At 41.5% G+C, this 16934-nt stretch overlaps 1 protein-coding gene across 1 annotated transcript in view; it reads left to right on the top strand.

The window, feature by feature from the left end:
* The window catches only part of VIPR1 (vasoactive intestinal peptide receptor 1), a 598917-nt gene that overhangs the window by 562730 nt on the left and 19253 nt on the right, over positions 1–16934 (top strand). Inside the window, exons 10-11 of the mRNA XM_030197713.1 lie at positions 2129–2220; positions 7126–7255. Coding sequence (XP_030053573.1) covers positions 2129–2220; positions 7126–7255 — 222 coding nt within the window. The remainder of the gene's footprint in view (positions 1–2128; positions 2221–7125; positions 7256–16934) is intronic.

Here is a 16934-nt window from a genome sequence, read left to right as displayed (position 1 = left end):
AGTTGTTTAGCTGGTAATCCCAGTAAGCAGATATTACAGTAGTCCAAAGATGTAAAAATAATCGCTTGAATAATAGTATGGAAATAATTACCCTCCAAGAAATATTTCAGTCTACATAACAACTTTAGGTTAAATAAACCTTTAATCTAGATGATTAACATGAATTTCCATTGTCAGGCCAGTTCGGGGGCTTGTATAAGGGAGGTGAATGTATATTTATTGTTAATATTGTTATTTACAATAAAGTGGTCAAAAGAGTTGAGAGAGGAGCATCGAGCGAATGAGGAAGTGAAAAGGGTTGAAAGGTTGAGTGACGTATGCAACCACCGGAAGCCCTTACCAAGCTGCGCTGTAACATCAAACCTGGGTTTGTGAGGTTATCGTGTTGGCTACGGAGTTTTAGTAGCTGAAGATGTACCGCTAAGTGATATTATTTTCTGTTGGAAGAGAGAGAAAAACTGTTCACATGGGACTGTGGTACATGTGAAGGATATAAAGACGCAACAGAAGGAACTTTGGTTCAGGGTGTATGTACTCTTGCATATAGCGATGATTCAGCAAGTAGCTGGATATGATATAGTTTAGATGTAGAATGGCTGGGTTGAATGTGGCAGTGAAAGGCTGGTTTGAGTGAGTTCGTGGGGTTGTATAAGGGAGGTGAATGTATATGTATTGTTAATATTGTTATTTACAAGTGTTCAAAAGAGTTGAGGAGTACAAGTAGTGGGTTGTATAGGCCAGAATCAAGCCAAACTTCCAAAAGCTTTATTTCAGGTTTTATCAATATATCAGACTCATGAAGCCGCACAACATCCAAATTTATACTTATAAGCTAACCAGTGTCAGAATTAGCTAAAACCCGAATTAGACCACCACAGAAGACCAAGTGGCTTCTGCCATATTCTGCCAAGAAAAGGTCGCTGATAACATGGTCCAGGTTTATGATTGCCCAAACCCTCAATATCTGTAAAGAAGACAGGAAAAACAATAAACAGAATGGCAGGAGCTATGTAGTAAATCTGAAGTATTTTTCTTTATTAGCCTGATTGGAAGTATTCCATTCAGATTTTCTGTGTATTTTTATCAAAGGTACATTTAATCCATGCACCAAAATATGTGTGACCCTATATGCTAACTGTGATATTCTAATGTGTTTCTAAAGTCTCGTTTTTGTCACAAGCTGAATGCAGATTGTATGTTTTTAAAATAACTGGGAGAGTTAAATTTATGTTCCCTTGACATATATGTTTCATTACTGTAGTAATTTGTGCATATGATCTGTACAGTTTCTTATTTCTCTACCGCATTGGCTCTCAACCCAATCCTTGGATCATACCAAGTCAAACCAGGCTTTCTGAATATGTACCCTGAATATGGGTGAGATAGATTTATGCGGATTGTCCACATTGTATGCAGATCTTTCTCATGCGTATTCATGGTGGATATCCTGAAGGTAAGATTGGCGGGGTGTGTCCCAAGAGCTGGGGTGAGAACCTTGGTCTACAGTAAAATAATACATTTTACTTCTTTTTGAGGCTATAGGCACCCCACCACCAAAACCACTACTACCTCAACATAAATTTGTTGTTTTAAATAGAACAATGTAAATGTTTCTGTACCTACCACCTTTCATAATGCCCTGTGCAAATAGATTGCATGTTTGTTGTGTTTTGATTATAGTCTGACCTTTTTAAATATGTTGAGATTTACTGTGGAACTGGATTACAGGTGTTTGTGCTGCCTCTTTACTTTTTGTCTTAACAAGCTGAATGTTCTTTCTCTGCCCCGTCATCAGCCTGCGGCTCTGCACGGCAATACATCATGTATAGCTGTATTCTATGGGCTTGACATCATCATACTTGGGATGTATTACACAAAGTCCCAAGCAGGCTGATGTCAGGCCCAAGATGGCTGCTATTCTGTCTCGCTATGCCATGCACAGAACAATAGGAATTTAGATCATCGACCAAATGTCAAGAGAATTAAAAGTTTTATTTTAAATCGCCTTTGGTAATAGTTTCTCCTCTAAGCTTGTTTCAGTACTTAATCTTAACTTTTGTGTTATCTCTCCCTTGCGATCACACTGATGGCTGTTAAAATCCCTTTGCCTCTCTCTGCCTTCACGCAGGCAAACTTCATTCTGTTCATCTGCATTATCCGTATTCTCATCCAAAAACTGCATTCCCCAGATGTTGGAAGAAATGAGTCAAGCCAGTGTTCGTAAGTTCTGAATTTCTCTTCATCTCCATTTTTTCTGTTTGATGTTCTGTATTTTGAAATAAAAACCAGGGCACTCTCCATCTGTCATTATCTTAGAGGTTAATGATGCAAAACAGTCAAAGAGATTGTGTGGGTAATTCTATAACTGTATACATGATAGGAGCCTACTCTACATTCCTTTGTTGATCTCTAGCGTAACAGATCAGATACATGTGTATAACATGGGCGTGATTACTTATGGGTGCAGCTATGTTCACCCATACGTAACTTTGCTCTACACCCTGCTAAAAATACCTCCTCTTATACTGTATATACACCCATGCGTAAACTACACACTATCGAACAACAGGGCAGTTCCTGAGGGCCCACAGCAATAGGGGGCCCACTCTCCTCTAGCCTCTATCTAGTTTAATCATCTTTGATAAGTGATTAGGGACCCATGACCCTTAACAGAATGGAATCCTTTCAATTGTGGGGTAGGCTATGTTCTCATTTGCTTTAATTTTATAGATTTTTTTATGATTTGATAAGGTTTTGTTTTTGTTCTATTGTCCTCTTAGTTTTTTGTCTTTAATCCCCATAAGTCTTTGTTACATGGATCATATGTGTGCTGATTTCTACACATCTATATGTCTTTTTAATGTTTATGTGCGGTTTTTAATACATGAACTGTACCCAGCTGGTGTCAGCCAAAATGAGTTGGTATATGACAGAGAATTTTTGTGTGAATTTCTGCGCTGTTAAAAAATTATATATTGTATTTCAATAAAACATTTTGCTGAATCTGTTGAGTATTGTATTCAGTTTTGGAGGCCATATCTTGCTAAAGATGTAAAAAGACTGGAAGTGGTGCAAAGAAAAGGTACAAAAATGGTATGGGATTTGCGTTGCAAACTGTACAAGGAGAGACTTGCTGACCTGAACATGTATACCTAGGAGGAAAGGAGAAACAGGGGGGACATGATACAGATGTTCAAATATTTGAAAGGTATTAATCCGCAAGTGAACCTTTTCCGGAGACGGGAAGGTGGTAGAACTAGAGGACATGAATTGAGGTTGAAGGGGGGCAGACTCAGGACTAATGTCAGGAAGTATTTTTTCACAGAGAGGGTAATGGATATGTGGAATGCCCTCCCGCGGGAGGTGGTGAAGATAAAAAACGGTAATGGAATTCAAACGTGTGTGGGATAAACACAAAGGAATCCTGTTTAGAAGGAATGGTTCCGCGGATTCTTAGTGGAGATTGGGTGGCGACGCCAGTATTTGGGAAACAAAACGGGAGCTGGGCATACTTCTACGGTCTACACCCTGATCATGACTGAATAGATAGGGATGGGCTGGAGTATAAATTTTAAGGGGCTTCGACGTTGGCTTCAGAACTTAGTACAAGAACAGTACTGGGCAGACTTCTACGGTCTGTGCCCTGAGAATGGCAAGGACAAATCAAACTCGGGTATACATATAAAGTATCACATACCATGTAAAATGAGTTTATGTTGTTGGGCAGACTGGATGGACCATACAGGTCATTTACTATGTTACTATGTTGATGAGGGTACAGATAGTGATATCTCATAGGTGTGTAAAGGGCTAACATATTCTTTAAGTACTCTGGCCCATTTTGTCTGAGGACCTTAAAAATCAAGCATAGAATTTTAAATTTAGCCCTGTAGGGTACTGGTAGCCAGTGTAGTTTTTGCAGGAAAGGTGTGATATGGTCACACCACTTGCAACCTATCAGTCTTGCTACCAGCATTCTGAATTAGTTGGAGTGTCTTTATGAAGAGATTCAGCCAAGGCAGTCTACAGCAGGTACTGTTTAACATAAAACTTGCAATTTTGTTACCAGCGTAACAATAGTAAAATGAACAAACATAAACGTAAATACAATAAATGAGGTAAGCTTGAAAACAGCAAATCGAAACCTGATAATAGGACTACCATGAAACAGTATCATACACATTTAACAGCACTGAAATTCAAATAACAGAGATATAATGCGATGTCCGAATAATACTACTGAATCATCTAATAAACAGGCATTAGAACACTCACATAACAAAGATATGATGCTAATGCTTTTCTACAATACAGCTTACCATATAGCCAGGGGGCCTTATAGAATAGCATTTAAGTGCAGTTATATGCTTAACATCCGCTGGAAGCCTATTTCGTCACGTAATTGCTGTTCTAGCATGGAAATTGCGCACCGAATTCATGGCAACAACCGCCATGTTTATTAAAATGTTTTGTTGTGTATTGTGTCGACATTGTAATGTAGCATACTATCCTGCTTATAATCAAACGAGAAAAACGCCCAAGTTCCGACCTAAATCGGGAGATGGACGTTTATCTCACAAAAACGAATAACGCGGTATAATCGAAAGCCGAACTTGGACGTTTTCAACTGCACTCCATCGCGGAAGCGTACAAAGTTGACGGGGGCGTGTCGGAGGCGTAGTGAAGGCGGGACTGGGGCATGGTTATCACCCGAACAGAGATGGGCGCCTTTCGCCGATAATGGAAAAAAAGTATGCGTTTGTAGCTAGAATTTAGGGCACTTTTCCTGGACCCTGTTTTTTCACGAATAAGGCCCCAAAAAGTGCCCTAAATGACCAGATTACCACCCGAGGGAATTGGGGATGACCTCCCCTGACTCCCCCAGTGGTCACTAACCCCCTCCCACCACAAAATATGATGTTTCACAACTTTTTATTTTCACCCTCAAATGTCATACCCACCTCCCTGGCAGCAGTATGCAGGTCCGTGGAGCAGTTGTTAGGGGGTGCAGTGGACTTCAGGCAGGTGGACCCAGGCCCATCCCCTCCACCTGTTACAATTGTGCTGCTTAATGCTAAGTCGTCCAACCCCCCCAAACCCACTGTACCCACATGTAGGTGCCCCCCTTCACCCCTTAGGGCTATAGTAATGGTGTAGACTTGTGGGCAGTGGGTTTTGAGGGGGATTTGGGGGGCTCAACACACAAGGGAAGGGTGCTATGCACCTGGGAGCTCTTTTACCTTTTTTTTTTGTTTTTGTAAAAGTGCCCCCTAGGGTGCCCGGTTGGTGTCCTGGCATGTGAGGGGGACCAGTGCACTACGAATCCTGGCCCCTCCCACAAACAAATGCCTTGGATTTATTCGTTTTTGAGCTCGGTGCTTTCATTTTCCATTATCGCTGTCTTGTCCACAAGGAGGGTGAGCCCTTAGGTCCCGCAAGGCCCAAAAGGACCCCAAAGGACAGCCGCGCAACCCCCAAGTCTTCACCCGCGGCGACCGCCGTTCACCAAGGGTTGAGCCCCCAGCTGCAGGCAGTCAACGGGACTTCAGGAACCGCGGGGTTACCGGACTGGCCTGGGCTGGAACCGGGAGAGAAGCGGGCAGGTGGAAAGAAGAGTCCAAAGACTGGCAGCAGATCAGGACCGGCAGCAAAAGCGTAGTCGGGGTCAGGCAAGAGGTCAAGGCCGGCGGCTAGTAGAGAAGTCAAAGTCAGGCTGGAGGTCGAGGCAGGCAGCTAGGCAGAGATACCAGGAAACAGTCCAAATTCCAAAATCCGCAAAACCAGAAAGACAATCAAACACAGGAACCACGGAGATAGGCTTCGGGAACAGAACCTGAAGCAAAGTGCTAGCTCAGTTCCCTTCTTTAAATACAGCACAACATCAGCCGCCCCGCCCCCGTAGGAGCAGCCCACCAATCCGGCCCTGTGTATCGGCAGAGCCCCTCTGATTGGCTCTGTCCGATTTCCCAGGCGGGACCACCAACTTGGCCTCCCAATCCGGCGCCTCACAGGCGGAGCTCCGGGCCCTCTTGCCCAGGAGGGAGGAAGACGCCGACCATCGCGTTCTGGCGTCGCCTCCACAACCGGCAACCGAGAGACCAGCGGCCGCAGTCGCCGGTCTCCGGTCCCGGCCGGAACAACCATCACTGCGGCGGGGCCCGACTCCACGCCGAGGCCTAGGGGCCGCTACCCCTCGCCGCGGAGGATGCTGGCTCCCGCCCCCCGCGGCGGAACAGCAGGTAGGGGCACGGGACGCGACAATCGCTGAAAAACAAAAACGCCCAGCTCACAAATTGTCGAATAAAACATGGACGTCTATTTTTTTCAAAAATACGGTTCGGTCCGCCCCTTCACGGACCCGTTCTCAGAGATAAACGCCCATGGAGATAGACGTTTTCGTTCGATTATGCCCCTCTATGGCATACTTTGTATTGTTGTTTGAATATTTTTACTGCTGTAATTGTCTATTGCTTATATTTGACTTATTCTTGCTGTGCACCTCCTTGAGTAAATTCCTTCAAAAAGGCGGTAAATAAATTCTAATAAATAAATAAAAATGTTAACTCTAAGGCACAATCCCTTCACGGCATTTTCTGTTTTAGCTGTTTAACATGACAGCACTCACTAACAGCACACACTGCGCCAAATGTTAAATACACGCTAAAAAGCCATTTTTAAACAGCTAATGGAACTTAGCACATAGGCCTTGTCATTCTTCACCTCCACCCATTATTCGCTAAGGGCATTTTTATTAGGAAATCTAAGCAAGTTATCCTTGATGTCATCAGTAGTGGCTATAAAAATGAAAAATGATACCCTGCATGGGGGAAGAGAGCACTCTTTTACAGTAAATAGGAATCCAAATGTCAGGCTAATCTTGTCCATGCATTTTAACTGATCAGACAGCTGTTAGCCTCAAGCAGTGAATAATTATAAGAGATTTCACTTAATGTTTCAATTATTGGAGCATGATTCACACAAGGTGTAAGAATAACTATTAACATGGAACACACTGAGCCTGCAAGCCCTGTGCAGCGCAGATTTCTTAATTACCAGTCAGCTTGTCCTTGCATATATGCATTCACTTTCCCATGCTTACATTGCTGCTTCTTTTCTTTTCAACAGGAGATTGGCCAAGTCTACACTGCTGCTGATTCCTCTGTTTGGAGTTCATTATATAATGTTTGCCTTTTTCCCTGACAACTTTAAAATAGGAGTGAAATTGATCATTGAGCTCATTCTTGGATCCTTCCAGGTAAAAACATTGTAACGGCCCGTGGCTGGTTCAGAGATATTGTCCAAACTGTTAGCAGCATAGAGCTTATGATGAGATAGACAAGAAAGTAATATAACCACAACCTAGCACCTAATAGCCTTGTACCCCCACCTTGAAACTATTTTGGACTGGTGGGAAGGTCCTGGCTTCAGGATTACTTCCTACTTCAGCAGGGTGATGCCCTCCTTCTAGGGGACCTCTCTCCTCCACAGCAGCACAGGGTCTGCCACACTAGAAGTGCAACTTCTCTACAACGTCACTGTAGGCCTCTTCTATGTACTTCTCTGTCTCTCTCAGCTCCTCCAAGTCTGCTACTCTAGCCTCAAGAGAACTGACTCATTCTCTGAGAGCTAGGAGCTCTATACGTCAAGCACACACATATAACCTCTCTCCAACTAGGAGATAATCATAAATGTGACATTCAATGCAAAAAACTGGATAGCACCTTTCTTGCTGCTGGACTTCTGTCTGCTTCTTAGTATTATTGTGTTATTTAAACTTCTTAAGATACTATTGATATTAAACTAATATAAATAACCTTAAGATTATATGGTATATTGTGTGATTCATTTAGTGTTTACTTCTCAGAAAGTAATTAAACGTAATTAAAACTCTAATGAAAACTCCTCTCTTGTTATCCTAATTAGAATAATTGGCTATTACTTAAGACTATAAATGAAGAGATGTGTTAGTTTTGTTTTGGGTTTTTTTCCCTATTTATAACCGTTAAAAGTGGACTAACACAGCTACCACATCACTTTAGTCTTGAATAAAAATCTTTGGTGCTTGGATCATCCTTAATGTTTGCATGTTTTCTGGCTTGTATGTTATCTTTACTATCCTAATGGCATTCATGTTTTCTTCTCTTTTCTATCTCTTGTTTTTATATATCCTATAAACCACCCTGACCTGTTTGTTCCAGTGGCGTAGCCACAGGTGGGCCTGGGTGGGCCGGGGACCACCCACTTAGAGCTCAGGTCCACCCAACAGTAGCGCATATTTAGCGGTAGCTGGTGGGGATCTCAAGCTGTGCCAGCTGAAGACTTCCCTCTGATGGTAATGAAAACGCTACTCTCCATGTGCATGCTCAGTTTTCAGCGCATACCTGCTTAAGACTGCCATGGTGGAAAGAAGCATTTTCATGCCAACTGAGATATATTTTTGGTGGTGGTGAGGAGGGGGGGGGGGGGGGGAGAGAACACTTGGTGCCCACCCACTTCTTGCCTAGGTCCACCCAAAATCTGTTGTCTGGCTACGCCCCTGGTTTGTTCAGATAGGGCAGTATAACACACTTTAATAAACATAAACATAATCCTTTTGTCTAACATATTCTACATCATATTGCAGCAGTAAACACTTATTGGAGCAACACATCAACCGTCAACTGTTAGTCATTGCTTTACCTTAGGGCATCTTAACATAATGGGGTCCTTTTACAAACTGGCAGTAACCATTGCTGTGTGCTTCCTGTGCACCAAAATGCACTACCGTGGCATACACTCAGTAGCCTTGTGGTAGTGCAAATAATCAGGTACAAAACCTTAAAGAGAAAACAAGCTAACTCAAAATATACTCTGGCTTCAGTAGGTAACCAATGTAATTTTAGATAACTGAGGAAAATGCTATCATATTTAGATAAACAAAAATCAAATGAACTGCAATGTTCTGAATCTCCTAAGAAATCCTTTATTGCATCCTAAATATAGGAGGCTGCAATAATCTAATTGAGAAATCAAATTGCCAAAACCAGTAATTTAAATTGAACTTGTTCAAAGTAATTACACACACACACCTTACCTCCAATTATAGGACTTGCACATAAGGATTGAGTAGAGAGAAGAGGCTGAGCCTGACTTTAATTGCACTCCCCCTCACCATCCTGCATAGCCGAGCAGAATCCAGGGCTTGGTTACATTTATAATAGTTTCTTACGTGTATTGGTAATCCAAGTGAATGTCTTTAGAAATCTGTAACATGCAGTTGTGGCATCTGCATAGGGATTATTCTTGTATAGTGATTCGACATCCATGCTTAATGTTAAGTGATAACTGCTTGATAATCTGTGAATGAGGTATTGTTTAACTATTAGAAAAGACCCTTCAAATACTACTGGAATATGATTTGGACTGAGGGAAAATTCTTCTAACTGAAACAGAGAAAATGATGGCAGATAAAGACCTTGTGGCCTATCCAGCCTGCCTATCCATACAAACTACTATTCACTTCTCATCTCCCTTAGAGATCCTTTGTAGCTGCCCCATACTTTCTTGAATTCAGATACAGTCCACCACCTCGACTGGGAGGCTGTTCCACACATCCTTTCAATATCAAAGTATTTTCTTAGATTACTCCTCAGTCTATCCCCGTTCACCTTCATCCTATGTTCCTTCATTCCAGATCTTTCCTTTAATTGAAAGAGGCCTGCCTTTCTGTAAATTTATAATACCATCCTGCTTATAATCGAAATAGAAAAATGCCTATATTGTGACCCAAATCGGGAGATAGACGTTTATCTCACAAAAACGAATAAAGCGGTATAATCGAAAGCCGAATTTGGACGTTTTCAACTGCACTCCGTCGCGGATGCGGACAAAGTTGATGGGGGCTTGTTGAAGGTGTGGTGAAGGCGGAACTGGGGCGTGGTTATCGGCCGATCAGAGATGGGCGCCTTTTGCCGATAATGGAAAAAAATATGCGTTTTTAGCGAGAATTTAGGGCACTTTTCCTGGACACTGTTTTTCCACGAATAAGGCCCCAAAAAGTGCCCTAAATGACCAGATGACCACTGGAGGGAATCGGGAATGACCTCCCCTGACTCCCCCAGTGGTCACAAACCCCCTCCCACCACAAAATATGCCGTTTCACAACTTTTTATTTTCACCCTCAAATGTCATACCCACCTCCCTGGCAGCAGTATGCAGGTCACTGGAGCAGTTATTAGGGGGTGCAATGGACTTCAGGCAGGTGGACCCGGGCCCACCCCCCCACCCCTGTTACACTTGTGCTGGTAAATGGGAGCCCTCCAAACCGCCCCCCAAACCCACTGTACCCACATGTAGGTGCCCCCCTTCACCCCTTAGGGCTATAGTAATGGTGTAGACTTGTGGGCAGTGGGTTTGAGGGGGATTTGGGGGCTCAACACCCAAGGGAAGGGTGCTATGCACCTGGGAGCTGTTTTACCTTTTTTTTTGTTTTTGTAAAAGTGCCCCCTAGGGTGCCCGGTTAGTGTCCTGGCATGTGAGGGGGACCAGTGCACTATGAATCCTGGCCCCTCCCATGAATAAATGTCTTGGAGTTATTTGTTTTTGAGCTGGGCGCTTTCGGTTTTCATTATCGCTGAAAAACAAAAACGCCCAGCTCAAAAAAAGATAAACATCCATGTTTTTCGAAAATACGGTTCGGTCCGCCCCTTCACGAACCCGTTCTCGGAGATAAACGCCCATGGAGATAGGCGTTTCCGTTCGATTATGCCCTTCTATACAAACCAGAGTTCCAATTTGAAGAGAATTGTGAGAAGACTAACCTCGAAGAATATACAAAAAATATAAAATAAAATATAAAGAAATTTTTGAGAAAAGGAGAAGATCTCAGAGTGTTAACTCACCCAAGCGAAGCAGTACAGAAAGGTAAATTCTGCTTCTAAGGGTGGACAAGTTTCTCAATCATAGAATGTCTCCCAAAAAAATTTTTTAATTTTAACGTGAGCAATCTAAAACCAGTGCTCCCAAATATTAACGTGATATAATTTAACCGAAAGAGAAAATTGTTATTCAAATAATAAACTTCAAGGTCTCTCTACTCACACTATCAATACATTTCATACATTCCACACAGTTCACACTACATATATGATTTTACAAATTGTTAACTTCAGGGTCTATCCTTTTATGCACTACTCACTGCTCACTATTTAAAGGAATATGTAATCCCACTTATGTCACTCATTGTGTTATCATCAGTCCTGAGAGTATACTACTAGACTAAAACTGTCTATGAATCTATGAATTTTAATACCCTAAAGAATCAACCTTCAGCTATTCTTAAATTTTAGGCATTAACAGCTGCTACAAATGTGTCCCTGTCTAAACGAAACACATATCTGCCTACCAATACCAGAGAGATAGGTGGGAATTATATTAAGTTGTTTGGTTTTCCTGTAAATTTATGCCGTGTAGATATTTAAAAGTCACTATCATATCCTCCCTCTCCCACCTTATTTTAAGTTGTACATATTGAGATCCTTAAGTCTGTCCCCATGTGCTTTATGACAATGCCAACTGACCAGTAGCTACCCTCTGGACCAATTCTATTCAGTTTATAGTGCATTCTCGCTATTCACGTATTCAAGATTTGCAGTTTTATACCTTTGCAGACATGTATATGTAACCAACAGATCATCTTTCACGCTGCGTTTCTGGCTATTCACGGACATGGTCATTTAAAACTAGTTCTCTCACTTTTGTCTTTCACACCATTTCCATCTATTCACAGACATGCACATTAAAAAAAAAAAAAAAAAGTTATTTTTTTCATTTTCACTTTGCTGGCATTTATATCATCCTGCAAGCGAGTGTCAAGCTAGCATTCATAAATGAAAGAAATCTGTGATGTGCCTTAGTGATAAAATAGGTGTTTTAATTAAGTTTTGTTCTGGCATATATCTGTAACTTCTGTTGGCCATGAGTTCAATGTTAATGAATCAACAATATGATACGTACTAAAGTAAGAAGATTTGCCAGTATTGTTCATGAGGCTGTGCCGGAAGGTCCTAAAACATCTGTGGTTCATGATCAGTCAATGGAAAAGCAGCTACATTTGTGGGTTATGCAAATGGTAGATGATTTTAAAAAAGCACAGTGGATAGCATTGTTGTGAGAATGAAAGCCAAAGAAATTTATAAACACGTCACACAGGGCCAGGAAAATGTGAAACCCCTTTCTGCTAATTCTGACTGGCTTGTGCATTTTAAAAGGTTATGGGGCTCATTTTCAAAGCACTTAGACTTACAGAGTTCTATAGGTTACATATAACTCTGCAAGTCTAAATCCTTGACAATACGCCTCCATATGTGCTTAAAAATGGAAAGCTTTCCAGTGAGGTGGGTTACATTGACAATGAAGCTGCCAAAGAATTTTAAAAATACCTGCTAAGTGTGAAAGAAGAAAAGGATTATGCGTCAGAACAAGCCTTCAACATTGATGAGACTGGCTTGTTTTACAACCAGACTGGGAAACAGACATATATAACAAAAATGGCACCAAAGACCCTGGCTTTAAATCATTTAAAGATGGTGCCATCATTCTTTTGTGTGCCAATGCCAAGGGTGATTTTAAATGAAAGTCTGTCATGGTCTACAGAGCACAAAATCGTTGCACACTTAAAGGAAAGAACCTGAACTGCATGCCAGTCCGTTGGAGATGCAACTGCAAAGCTTGGATGACATTCAAAGTATTCTGGGATTGGTTCAACAACTGTTTCATCCCAGAAGTTGAATGCTATCTCCACCGCAAAAACCTCACCTTCAAAGTTTTGATGATTTTGGATAATGACGCAGTATACTGTCACGAGGCCCTTGAAAATTCTCACTCAGACATAGAAGTCATTTTTACGGAGTGGAGGAGTGGCCTAGTGGTTAGGGTGGTGGACTTTGGTCTTGGGGAACTGAGAAACTGAGTTCAATTCCTACTTTAGGCACAGGCAGCTCCTTGTGACTCTGGGCAAGTCACTTAACCCTCCATTGCCCCATGTAAGCCACATTGAGCCTGCCATGAGTGGGAAAGTGCAGGGTACAAATGTAAAAAAAATATATATATTTGTTACATTTGTACCCCACATTTTCTCACCTATTTGCAGGCTCAATGTGGCTTACATAGTACCATAAAGGCGTTCGCCAGTCGGTAGATAACAAATATAAGGTTGTATTGTGGTCAAATGAGGTAGGTGTGTGTCAGGCATCGTGAAGGTTGTAAGGAATGAAGATTGTATATTGTCCAGTACTTTGAATGTAGTTGCAAAAACCACAGAAAGGCAGTATATCAAGTCCCATTTCCCATCCCATCCCATTTCTGTTATCCAGCCCCTCAATCAGAAAATTATAAAGGCTTTCAAGTGTGGGAGTTTTACAGCAAAGCTTGTGAAACTTAGATGCCGACAGTGAAACCATCATGCTTGATTACTGGAAGACAGTGACAATACGCAACATAATTGACTATGTTGGCATAGCCTGGGACAGCACAATGCAGGCTACTATAAACAATTGTTAGAAAAAAGCTTGGCCTGACTGTGTAACAAACTTTGAGGGCTTTGAAGGTGTTCTGGAAAACTTAATACACTTTGTGCAAAGAATCACTGGAGTGTGCTTTGAGAACATGATGCAAGAAGATGTGGAGGAAATTTTGGCTGAGACTGCAATACAGCCCAGCAATGAAGACCTAGTCAAGATGGCGCAACAAGGCATCAGAGGCAGCAATGATGACGGTGAAGAGGACGATCAGCCTAAGGCTCTAAAAATTGTGCTGGGGTGGGCGTCAGAATTGGATACAGCAAAATGGAGAAATGTGATCTCATCGCAATCTAAAATTTAAGTGTCTTGCAAACTCTGCATTTGCCCCTTACACCAAGATGCTAAGTTCCAGTCAGTGAGTTGCGAGAGTCAGGCTCCAGAGACTGATTTGCCAGCTTCATCATCTCCTACTTTTCAGAAGGTGCAAACCTCTACTGAGGTCAATCTGCCAGTGTCAACACCTTCATTGTCTTCTACTGTTCAGAAGGTGCAAATCTCTCCCTCTCCTGCAGTCATTGATATATAATTCTGCTTTATTTTCCAGTACTATTTTCTGTGCAGGTTTCTTTTAGTACTGTAACTGCTTTAATGTTACTGCAAATAAATAATTTGTACTCCGTATACAGTATTTGGCTCAGTATGCAGTTTTTGTTTTTTTTAAATTGCCTGACAAGAATGCAAGCTGGAACCTAACCCTGTATTTCTCATAGGAGCAACGCTTCACTTTTCGTATTTTCACAAAACCAGAGATTATCAGGAACCTAACCCTGTATTTCCCATAGGAACAATGCATCACCTTTTGCGGTTTCGCAGTTTGCACAGTTTTTATGGAACCATGTCTGTGTGCATAGCGAGAATGCACACCATGTTCTAAATGACATCTAACCCAAGACTTACACAGAGGCACTATCATCTCCCTTTTCCTGCTAGCCATTCCTCTCCATGTGCACTGAAGCATCCTTCTGAGTTTGCCATTGCCTGTTCTACCTGTGTGGCCATAGATATGACCAGCCCCAAGTCCTGTCCTTTCATGCACAAAAGTACTTCATCCCATGTGCTAAACCAGTCCTTTGGGGTTTTGCAGCCTAAATGCATGACCCTGCCTTTTTGAGTATTAAATCTTAGCTGCCAAATTCTAGACCCTATGAGGAATGGCTAAAGTGGCTAGGGCTCTTGAGCTTGGAGAAGAGACGGCTGAGGGGAGATATGATAGAGGTGTATAAAATAATGAGTGGAATGGAACGGAACATGAATCGCTTGTTTACTCTTTCTAAAAATACTAGGACTAGGAGGCACGCAATTAAAACAAACCACAGAAAATATTCCTTCACTTAGCATGTAATTAAACTCTGGAATTCATTGCCAGAAAATGTGGTAAAAGTAATTAGCTTAGCAGGGTTTAAAAAAGGTTTGGCTAATTTACTAACAGAAAAGTCCATAAGCCATTATTAAGAGACTTGTGAAAATCCACTGCTTATTTGTAGGATAAGCAGCATAAAATCTGTTTCACTGTTCTGGGATCTTGCCAGGTACTTGTGACCTGGATTGACCACTGTTGTAAACAGGATACTGGGCTTCAGTCTGTCCCAGTACGGTAATGTTTATGTTCTCCTCATGTTATCCACACCATTCAGGGTCAGATTTTGGTATCGTCTGCTATCAGGCAAATACTACCAGGCAGCCCTTCCTCAAACTCACATATAGAAACATTGAAAAGAACCACAGTAAGAACCAATCCATGCAGCATGCTGCTGGTATCATCCTTTTTCTCAAAGTGAACTCCATTTACCACTAGTCTTTATTGACTTCCACTCAACCACTTTCTAATCCAGTCAGTCATTTTAGGACCCATACTGAGAGTGCTCAGTTTATTTATGTTGCCTATGTGGAACCATGTCAGAGGCTTTCCTGGAATCTAAGCACACCTCAACTAGCTCTCTCCCTTTGTCCAACTGTTGCTTACCCTGGTCACAAAAGTTAGATTCATCTGACAAGACCTAGCTCTAGTAAAACCATGCTGCCTCAGATCCTGCAGTCTATTGAATTCTAGATGCTTCTCTCTCATTTGTTTTGTAAACAATTCTATTAATTTACTCATAGATGTCCTACTCACCAGCCTACAGTTCTTATCTTCCAGGGATCACACCTGCCCTTCTCCAGTCCTACAGGACCACTGCCAATTTTAAAGAAGCATTCCCCCAAGCCCACTTCCACCTGTAAAGAAACATCCTTCAATCAGAATCAAAACAGAGTACTCCCCAGAAAGAGTTAACTTTTAGAATACGACAGTTTATGCAATGATACCTACAAATTAAGCATGTGCAGTTAGCTTTCATAGTTTTTTTTTTTTTTAATTTTATCTCCATTTTCATGCATTTTTAACTTTTTATTTAGTTTCACACATGTATTTTATTAGGGAATTTTTAGTGTGTGCTACATTGATTTAACATGCACTAACTGACGAATGAAAGTATGCTGTCATGTAGAGTACATTAAATCAATGTAGCACACACTACATTTTTTGAGGCGCACTAAGGAACCAAATGTGCATTATTAGCCTGACTAAGTAGAGAGATGTGGTAGCCGTGTTAGTCCACTCTTAAAGGTTATCAATAGAAATCAAACAAAATAAAACATGGAAAAGAAAATAAGATGATACCTTTTTTATTGGACATAACTTAATACATTTCTTGATTAGCTTTCGAAGGTAGCCCTTCTTCCTCAGATCGGAAATAAGCAAATGAGGTAGCAGATAGTATATATGAGAGAAACATCAAAGCATTACTTTGACTGTCTGACAGAGTGGGAGGGTGGGGGTATGCATGGGGACATCAAAGCATTTCATTGATATTCTAACAGAATGGGTGTTAGTAGGTGAGAGGAGGGTAATAAACAGAGAAATACAGCTTTATGTTTTATAATGAGTTAGAAAACCCAGATCCTTATTAAGTCCTGTTTGTTGGGTGTCAAAATATTCAATCATTCTTATTTCAAAGGTCTTACGTTCCTGTATTGTTTTAAAATTACCTTTCAGTATTCTTACTGTGAAATCACTGGTACAGTGTTCTGGTCTAGTAAAGTGCTGGCCCACGGGGGTGGGGGCCTGACTGGCACCGGCTATTTTCATGTGATGTCTGTGTAGATTGAATCTTGTCTTAAGCATCTGGCCTGTTTCTCCAATATAGCATCCTTCGTTACATTTCTTACACTGAATGATATATACCACATTGGAAGATGAGCATGTAAAATAGTCCTTTATGTTGAATATTTTTCCTTTGTGAATGACTGTGGGGTCTTGTGAAATGTTTTGGCATAGTTTGCAGCTGGCTGTGTTACACGGGAACGTGCCCTTTTCTTTTTCCGTCTGTGTTGGAA

The sequence above is a fragment of the Microcaecilia unicolor genome, chromosome 1 (genome assembly GCF_901765095.1).
Source record: "Microcaecilia unicolor chromosome 1, aMicUni1.1, whole genome shotgun sequence".
NCBI lineage: Eukaryota > Metazoa > Chordata > Amphibia > Gymnophiona > Siphonopidae > Microcaecilia > Microcaecilia unicolor.
The sequence above is the reverse complement of the archived record's forward strand: the minus strand, read 5'-3'. Positions and strand labels throughout refer to the sequence as shown.